At 28.0% G+C, this 10,189-nt stretch overlaps 1 protein-coding gene across 1 annotated transcript; it reads right to left on the reverse strand.

The window, feature by feature from the left end:
* Window positions 1-1,717: 1,717 nt before the first annotated feature.
* On the reverse strand, window positions 1,718-2,333 carry LOC129310006 (auxin-induced protein 6B-like). The gene has a single exon (XM_054951810.1). It carries the CDS (start codon window positions 2,250-2,252, stop codon window positions 1,908-1,910), a length of 345 nt encoding a protein of 114 aa, XP_054807785.1. The 5' UTR covers window positions 2,253-2,333; the 3' UTR covers window positions 1,718-1,907.
* Window positions 2,334-10,189: the final 7,856 nt, after the last annotated feature.

Raw genomic sequence — 10,189 nt, forward strand, 5'->3', positions numbered from 1 at the left:
AATAGTTTAATGATAGTATTATATGCAGTGACGATAATAGGAAGCTTTCTCCGTGAGTGTGTTTGGATTTCAATTAAAAAAACATTAATTATAAAAAAAATTAATTATTAAAATGTGATGATATTTAAATAAATTTTTAAAAATTAATTACGATGAAATAGATGATGTTTAGATAATTTTTTTAAAATTAATTTTGAGTGAATAAAATTTACTATTTAAAGTGATAAGCCCATAGTGTTCAGAGTTTTTTTTAAAATGGAACAAATTTTAACGTACCCAAATAAATTTTTGAAAATTAAATGAAGTTTGAAAAAACTATGGAGTTTGGAATTTTTTTTTAAACTATGATTTTAAACTTAGAATTAATTTATAAAGGTATCCAAACAAGTCCTATATTAGTTATTTATTTTACATATTAATTGCTCTTTGTTTTGCATACTTTGTTTTTATTTGAGAAGATTGGAGTTAATTGTGTCATCTCTTTTAAAAACATAATTTTAGTTTAGTCCAAAAAGGATTCACAAGGATTAAATTTATATTTTATAATTTTAAAAAACGTATTGTAAATAAGTTGGTGGGGGAGTTTAATGAAGTTTTCTCTAATCTTAAAAGAAGAAATATTTAAAGGTAAAAATATATATTTAATCATTTAAATTTATGTGAAGTTTTAATTTAGGTTCTTAATTTTATAAACTATTTTTTTAATTTTATAATTTTAATACTTTTAATCTCAAATGATAATTTTTATTATTTTAAACAATTATATTTTCACATTTTAAAATATTTTTAATATTTAAAATTTCAATGTTATCATTTTTAATATATTAAAAATGTTCAAAAAATATGATATAAATTTGAAATAACATCAAATTTTGATAATTTAAATAATAAAAATAAAAAATATAAAGTTTGATATGTTGAAAAAATTATATAATAAATCATTCAAGAAATATTAATATTATAATTAATATAATTAATTATTCAATTTATAATATACATTCCAATCATTAATTAATAAAAATAATTTAAAAAAAATATAAAGAAAGGTTTTTGTGACAAAAATATAAAGAAAAGTTAAATGTAGAAGAATCATTGAAAATTTTAGAATAGCATCGTCACCTCATATCAAAAATTAAAAGGATCACATGTTAAAAGTATGTCACAAAATCTTCTCCCCTCAGCTTTTAATCTTTAACAAATTAACCTTTAACAATATTCAAAAATTATCTTTCAAAAGTTGGCTTGAAATAAAATTTATATCCATACAACATCCTACTTTCTTAAAATGAGAAAGCACTTTTACAAAGTGAGATGTGAGATATGCAAACAAAGCTTTAAACTTATATTACATGAAAAATATTTTATGAAGTTCATATTTTATTTTAAAAAATAAATTTGACAATTTAAAATTATTAATATTAAATTTTATTGATATGCATAATAATTTTATTTCAAATTATCTTATCATTTGAATGGTGGAGTACTGTTTTTTCTTTGATTTTTTTAACTCAACATAATGCAACTTCAGACTAACAAGGGGAAACGTCGGCCCATTTAAAACATTTCACCGAACTAAAACAAGGAGACTGATTCGTTGAGTCACTGATCTAACTAATTTAGATTGGGTTTCAATACATGCCTCTTTTTTTCATCTCTTTTATTTTAATTTTCTATCACTGTTCTTAAAAAGGATTAAAAAAAACATAAAAACAAAAAGTAAAGCCGGTTAAATTCATGTACAGTCCATATATGGGAGGTCTTATTTCTGATCTCTTCAAAATTCAAGCAGAATATGGATTACGAAGCAGCCTAATCGAAACCTCAACCTCTGAAATTAAACGGAATCAAGAAGAGAAGCACGCTGCTTTGATCCCAGAAAGGCCAGTACTGGCCTGGCCTGAGAGAGATCAACAGTGAAAGAACAAAGCGTGAGGAAGTTGATGGTGGCTATGGTGTTGGTGGTGGTGATGGTGGTGGTTGGGTTCTTTCTCGATTCGCCACCGGAGATGGAGGAAGTCGTCGACAGAGCAGGGAAGCTTGAGAGGGCCGTCGGAGTGGTAGCCATAGACTTCGTAAGCCTTGTCGAGAAGACGCCGGAAGAGAGGATGGTAGAGATAGGAGATAGGGATGACAAATCGGCGAGCGGCGGCGCCACGATCACCGTCGTCGTCGTCCTCCTCCTCCAAACCAACCTGAACAGCGAGCCATCCTTTCTTCACTTTCATCTTCTTACTATGCTCCTCCTGGATCATCGTCTCGATCTATATATATATATATATAACTGCCAAATCCACGCCAACAAATAGGGCGAATTGAGGAAGAAGAGGAATACAGCGAAGTCAAGTGGTGGGGGAACGAAGGAGTAAGGGAATATATATATACACAGAGTAGGAATAAAAGAAAAAATTTGTGAATAAATAAAATAAATAAATACTGGCCAAAAATAAATAAATAAATAAATAAAATGTTTTGGCGTGTCAATGGTACGAAATACGGAATCAGAAGACGGTGGTGGTGTCGTGGAACAGTGGTGTTTGACGTTAACTTTACCTCTTCACTTGGAATAGGAACGAGTCTTTATATATTGGCCTCTCATAAATGCATTCGTCGTATATAACTATGTCGTGTTTTTTTTATTAATAAATTGCAAATATAAATTCATAACAACTAAAGTTCTTGAATTTACAATTTTTTAAATCAATATTTACAATTTATTTTTGAAAATTCTATCTAAGATATAACTGTTATTAATTTTTCAGAGATCAACTTAATTGTTATTCTCCTTATTTTTTTTGTGGGACATGTTCGAATCTTTCTGCGTGTGTGTGTGTGTATAGTGGTTTACATCCGTACTATGTTCCGAACAAGCTATGTATTTAATATACTTGTGTCTTTTTATACTTTATATATTGTATAATTTTTCAAGAAAACAAATAATACCATATAATAGCCTATATTGTTGAATAATTTGAATTTAAATGATTTTTCTTAATAAAATTTAAGCCCAGCACAATATTTTTATTTGAAAATATAATGATGTAAAATAGTGACATCCTAATTTTCTATTTGAAAATGTGAGATTATATGTAAATGTATGCCAAGGGGAAGAAAAAAAAACACTGAAATCGTACTCATTAATTCCTTTGTTTTCGGCAGCGTCGTCTAGGACTCATTGAACCCATAGTAGTTTAGATAATTAAAAAAAAAAAAGGAGTGAGACATGAGTAGTACTTTACCACAATATAAATTATTGTTAATTAATTTATGTTTTTTTAAAAAAATTTAGTTAAAATTGTACATCTTTTCAATTGTGCCTTTAAGTGTAATAAATATAATATTTAACTTATTTAAAATATTTCCATTAATAATTAAAGTAAGGATGTAATTGAAAAAAAAATACTTAACATCTACGAAATATGTTATATTTTAACCAAGCAAAACTTCTAGTAAACAATTTATATTGTGGTCCAGAGAGAGTATATATCTCATACTCTCATCCTTAGATGAAAAATTAAATAAATAAATAAGAAAAAATTTAATTATTCAGTCTCTATATTTTAATAAGTTAACTTATACTCCTTTCGTTTAAAAATGTAAGGTATTTTTTGAAGAATTAAATGTTAAAAATGTAAGGCATTTTTAATCTTTTGAGGCATAATCATTGTCTTTTTTTTAAAATGTCCCTGTTGATAATGATTTTATATTTATTGTAGGGTGTTTAATAGGGGTAAATATGAAAAGATAGGGTTAGTTGAAAAGTAGATAATGACGTTATTGAGAAATGAGATTTGATTAAAAATATCTTATATTTTTTAATAGAAGAAATATATATATGCATATATATTCATGAATCATGAATAGCCTGACTTGCTATAAATTTTATTTTCTATGCTAATAAAAACTTATAATTATGAAAATAAAATATTAGAATAAACGAAACATTGTCCCGCTTTTTAAACCAAAAAATATCACTTTACATTTAATGGTTAAAAAGATCAAATTTCATACAAAATATGCCCACATGATAGAACAATAATATAGTTAAGATATAGTTGCCTTCAATAAAATCTTGAACTTACCGTTTCCTATAAAGGCCTAACTCCAACTTCAGAAGAAGCAAATCAAGTGGTGACATTGATGATGACCTTGCATTCAAAGTAAAATACCCAATCCTCATGCTATCCACTTTTTTGCGTCGCTTTTTAATTATATATTAATAATTAACAACCCCGACTCACAAATCTTCCTGATGTTTGGCCAAATTCATCCATTGTGGCCTTCATCTTTCACTATCTCTTCCACTTAATTTACCTTTAATTTCCATTTCCCATTGTTCTATCCTTGACCTATATCTTCAATAATCCTGCATGTTTGTCATCTTGTATAAGTCCAATTTGTTGTTCTACTTCATCGGTGGCAAGTAGGGCTGGAAAAACGAGCCGAGCCTGTCTAGCCAGCCCATTTAAGCGCGTATAATAATAAGGCCAGGCTTACAAATATAACTTCAAAATAATAAACTTGCGAGGCCAACCCATTTAAGTCCACATGTGCATATTTTTTAATTAATTCTCATGACTTTCACTCTTTTTAGATTTGAAAAAAAAAATAAACTAAATCTTACTCCACATCACATGTCAGCCCATATCTATTGAGGATAGAAGGCCAAAAAAAAAGGAAAAATAGTAATGAAGAATCATTGATCAAAAATTATATCAGTCAAGGATCACTTGTTGTCAAAATTTGAATATATACTTATGAATTTAGGTTAGCCTTTATCAATAAGTATTCATTTATGTTTTAATAATAACTCATTTTAAATTAATAACAGTTTATTGTAGTTTGTTTTTCATTCAGATTTGACAACAACTGGTTCTTAATTAATATAAATTTCATACAGAAATCCTTGGTTGCTGTTTTTTGAAAAAAAATACAACCTTAAATTCTCTAATTCATCTGGATTCACAATAATGATTCATTCAATTCAACATTTACTCTTCTTTCTTTAATATACTTCTCTCCTTTTTGCTACTACAAGTTATCCTTGCTCTTCAGCAAGTCATCGCATCACCGTCCCCATCCCCGTCACCATAACTCACAAGTCATCCTTACTCCTGTTTTTGCTCACTTTTCAGTTGTCCTTGTTGCTCACTCCGATAGTGCTCCCTCTCAAGAACCAAATCTCAACAATATTCCATTAATTGACGCTCGTCGTCATCGATCTCCCAAGTCCTCCTATCACTTATCATGCTCATGCATTTGTGACTCATGAGCTAAGCTTTATCTGATGCACATATTGTGCCCATGCTTTTTATTTTTCTCAGTCCCTTATTCCCATATCTCAGTCCTTCGAGGCTCAATCTCATGTAATTTCGATTGGGTGTTTGTTGGCTTAATTGATCCATTGCTTGTATTACCTTGCTATCATTTCATTTGTGTTTTTAGTTCATTTAGATGTTATTTAATTAGTTTTTTCTTACCTTTCTTGATTGGGTATTATATTGGAATGAGATAATTTTTTGTTTTGATTAAAAAATTTTAAAAAAAATAAAAATAGTTAAAAGGGTATGGAGCCTGCAGGGCCGGTCCTGAGCTCGCTATGTCAAGAGCCGAGCTTTGTATATTAGGGTCTTAAAGAAAACTCGAGCTTAAAAGGGCTGGCCTTTTTAGACCCGAGTCCTTTAAGGGCCAACTCTACAAGGTCGGGCTGGCCCTTTTTTCTAACTTTAGGGGCAAGTAAAAATAGTTGGATTATTATTTATTTAATTAATACTCCTTTGGTCCTATTTATAGGATAGAAAGAGAAGAAAAAGTTTGATCCTATTTATAAGGCACTTGTCAATTTGCAATGCTCCTCTTTACATTTTTACCCTTATCAAATGCTTAAATAAAAATGTCAGTAATAAGATTTAAGAATATCTATTAGGGGTAAATACGAAAACTTGTTAAATTTTAAGATAAAATCAATGAAGTTTAAGATTTTTTTAATTCCGATAAAACATGCTGGAAGTGACTTATAAATAAAATTGAAAAGAGTAAACTTTAAAAATTTACTCATTTTAATACTTTACGATATATTAATAATCCGTTTTTTCAATGTTGTACAAGATTTATTATAGATAGGCATTGTATCTAATAATTAAAAATAATTTTATTATAGCCAGGCATTGTATCTAATATATAATCAATTAATAATTAACTAGGCATTGGAGCCATAGTAGTTAATAAAGATTGGGCCTTTCGTGCTACACATTTAGTTCCTATATTTTTGAGTCAGGCTTAAAAAAATGAGAAAAAAAATTTATAAGAAATTGCTTTCAAGCCTGCCTTATAAAACTATTTAAATGTGGATTGGGGCTCATGCTAGCACTTTTAAGCCCTATTTTTTTTATGTCAATATATAGTTGAAATTATTGAAATCATTTACTTGAAATTATTGTTAATATTGCAAACTAACATGGTCAAAATTATTTAGTTTATTTTAATTTTTAAATTAATGTATGAAAATTATACAATTTGTTGAATTGTATATATTAGCATAATTGAAAATTTGAATAAATAATTAAAAAAGTTATGTAGATATTCAAGCTCAACCCTAAATCTCATCAATGAGAATGGAATGTAAAAAACATGATCAATGAGGATTTATGAATTTGAGGCTTTAAAGACTGAGCCCTAAAGTGACCGGGGGAGGTATTGAAGTTTATATCTATTTTTTGAAACTCAAAATTTAGCTTTTTTTTCCAAAAAAAAAAAACATTTGCTTCACGCCATGCAAGAGATAGATTTTTAATGTTGTCCACTCTTGAAATGAGTGGTGTTCTTTGGTGTTTTATCCATTAAAGTTTTCTTCTTTGTATATATCCCTGTCATCTTCATACATAAAAAGCCTCAACTCAAGGCCCTTTGTCATAAAATATCCCATCTGCAATATATTTTAAATTAATAAAAAAATTAAAAAATGAAATAAGAAGGAGAGATAATTATATATAATTTATTATTTGTGTGTGAGATAATTCTTTAGTACTTTCTCTGGAGAAGATACTGATAAGATACTCTTTTGAAATACTAGACCAGGGTCGATATCCTCCACCCTGTTTTTATACGATCTTTACATATATATATATATATATATATATATATATAAAGATCAAATGACACATTATTAATCTCATAATGAATCTTCTTCAGGAGCCAGGGATTAATGACTCTTTCCAATTTTGATCCTAATTAAAGCCAACTACTGTTAATTGGAAAGTGCAGGCCCCACACATTCAAGCATGCTTAGAAAGCATATCTTAATTAAAAGCGCTTCATATAAACTAATCAATCTATAATATATATATATATATATATATATAGTGTTGTACAATTAGTACGCTTTGGCACTTACTTGGTTGTACCAAAGATCCTTTGGTGGAGAGTGACATTGCTTGGCAATAAGTAATAATTAAGTAATTAGAGTTTAATTGCACTGTTAATTAATAAATCCATAGTTTGCAATTAATAATAAGTACGTATGATATGGATGAGATCAATTAATGTTAACCAAAGTAGAAGTACATTAATTTAACTCATCTTGTTGTAACAACCTCCATCGTTAATCATACTTAAACTCAACTGATTAAATTAAACTAGACAACTTAAATAAGAACATTAAACAAAGGTAAGAGGATCAACCTTGACTAAAAATATCTTTATAAAACATATTTGAATAAATGGGATTTTAAAATAATTTAAATAAAAGTTTTAGATTAAAGCCTTGCATAACATTTGAAATCAAAGTAGAAAAATCGTCAAAACATGAAAAAGAATTAAACATATAAAATAAGTTTAAATAGGGGCAAAAGAGTTATTTTAACAATTATAGGTGCATCCACTGTGGCCAAGTGACCATCCGCCACAACCTGTGGCACATAGATCACTCATCATGGCCAACAACTCAATATATCATAGATAACAGAATATTGATGACAATGGTGTAGATTTTGTTTCAGTTATAAATTTAGATTTTTATGTTTGATTTTTTTATTTGTTCTTTAATATATAATGAGGAGGTAGTACCATTAAAATTTGTCTACATAGATAACAGGATATTGATAATAATGATGCAGATTAACGAAAAGAACTCATAAACTTTTAAGAATAAAAGGATAAAACACAATGATATGGACCTATATATGTTAATAAAAATTAAATTAATTTCAAAAATAATTTATTTTCATTTTGTTATATATATGTCAAGTCATCAACATATATACTTTACACGTTATATTAATACGTGAGTTAATTTGTATTTTTAAAATTTAAAAAAATAATATAAAGAATTAAATTTGAAGGCCAAATAAATAATTGGAACAAACTTAAAAGATTAAAAGTTTTATTATCCTAAAAAAACTTATCCATGGTTTTGAAGGTATAAATGCCTATCTAACTCAATTAAATAAAACATAATGAATTATTATAATTTTCCACGGATACCCACACTATATGTTCTTTTTCTAAAAAAAATAATAATTTGAATTCGTAAGATTATTGTCAAATGAAGAATAAAATTAACCATCATCACTTCCGTGAGGGGGATGAACTCATGTTATAATCAAAGTCGTACGAACTCCATCGTACCACTGGAACTCATCACATTATTATAATTTTTATATTATATATATGGATTTTTTTTTTGAGAATGACAAGCTGGGACCGTATAAAAATATTAATATCAAATTAAAAATTTTACTATTAAAATATGATAGAAAAAATGCTAAAATTTGAGAACGTAGGTGTTGAAAAATTTTAATTTAACATTAACATTCTTATTACAAGGTCTTTATTTATCATTCTCTCCTTTTTTTTTCACTTCTTTGTCATGTCTCATGAACTTGGAAGGATTTTTTTTAAATAAAAATTATGTATCTCTAAAATTATGGTTGGTGTTTCAAATTATTCCTCTTCATTTTTTTTTTTCAATAGCCCAAGGAATAGCTTCGCTCATAAAAATCAACCATTGTTGGCTTTTACATGAGGAAGAGTTAGTTTTCTCGCTTAAAAAGGAAGTCCTGGTTCAAATCCAATAATAATTATATTTGATCATCATACGGTCTAAAAGAATAATTAATTAATTAGTTAGTTAAAAGAATCTATTGAATATTTTTCCCGAATTCATTGAATTTACCAAACTAATTAATTATATTATTTAAAAGTTAGATTTGAATATATACATACATATATATATTACTATATCATTACTTTGAGGCTTGAGCATATATATATATATATATATATGACTGCTCTAGAAAAAGTGCAAGACACACGTCAAAAACTGATCCATACATATACACAAATATTTAAAATGTTAGAATTTTGATAATTAATTTGCAATCTTATATATGATTAAGTTTTACTTGAATTCATCTGCTCATTGCAACCACACATCTTTATCTCTCTCAAAGGAAGGGGGGGGGGGGGAGATAAAGCTAAGGGGTTGGTGATGGATAGCAACATAAAGAGAGACAGAGGGAGGATTTTCAGAGATAACAATAATAATGCTCTAAAGTGCAAAGCAACGTGTGTTTGTATGTAAGCATTATTTGAAATTTAGATCTATACAGTGATTTTGGTGAGCTTTCAAGACTCAATTCATTTAAATTTTTTTAAATTTTTTAAAAAAGAACATATGTGGCTTTTGAAAGTGTTTTTTTTTTTTAAAGAAACACATGGTGTTGTGAACCTTTTCCACATCTAGTTGAAGAGATTTAACACATATTTTAGACTAATCCAGATCGAGTGGAGTTGGGATTCTTTCAAATAAAAGCTTTATCATTAATATTATTGCATTTTCAGGGTTTGAACTCACTTTCAATTAGAAGGGTGGCCATTTCCACAACGCAAGGACGCTAGAATTGCAACGACAAGTCAAAAGGCTACACCTCATAGAATATATATGTGACGATAACTAAGCATCAAACTAGAATACTTTGAACGTGCGTGGCATGTTGGCTATCCTATCAATGCATTTTTCTAAATTCTGATAATATTAATGAGTGATGAAGAATATGTATGGGTTTTATGCCTTTTTGTTTTTGGGCAGAATATAACCAGAACAATACTTCAATCAATATACAAATTAAAGAGAGAAGTTTTGTTTCTCACACAAAAATGATAGTTCCATCCACATTGGCACAGTTGTCCCACA

This window comes from Prosopis cineraria, unplaced genomic scaffold, assembly GCF_029017545.1.
Source record: "Prosopis cineraria cultivar Desert tree isolate PC_DT_omini unplaced genomic scaffold, ASM2901754v1 PC4, whole genome shotgun sequence".
NCBI lineage: Eukaryota > Viridiplantae > Streptophyta > Magnoliopsida > Fabales > Fabaceae > Prosopis > Prosopis cineraria.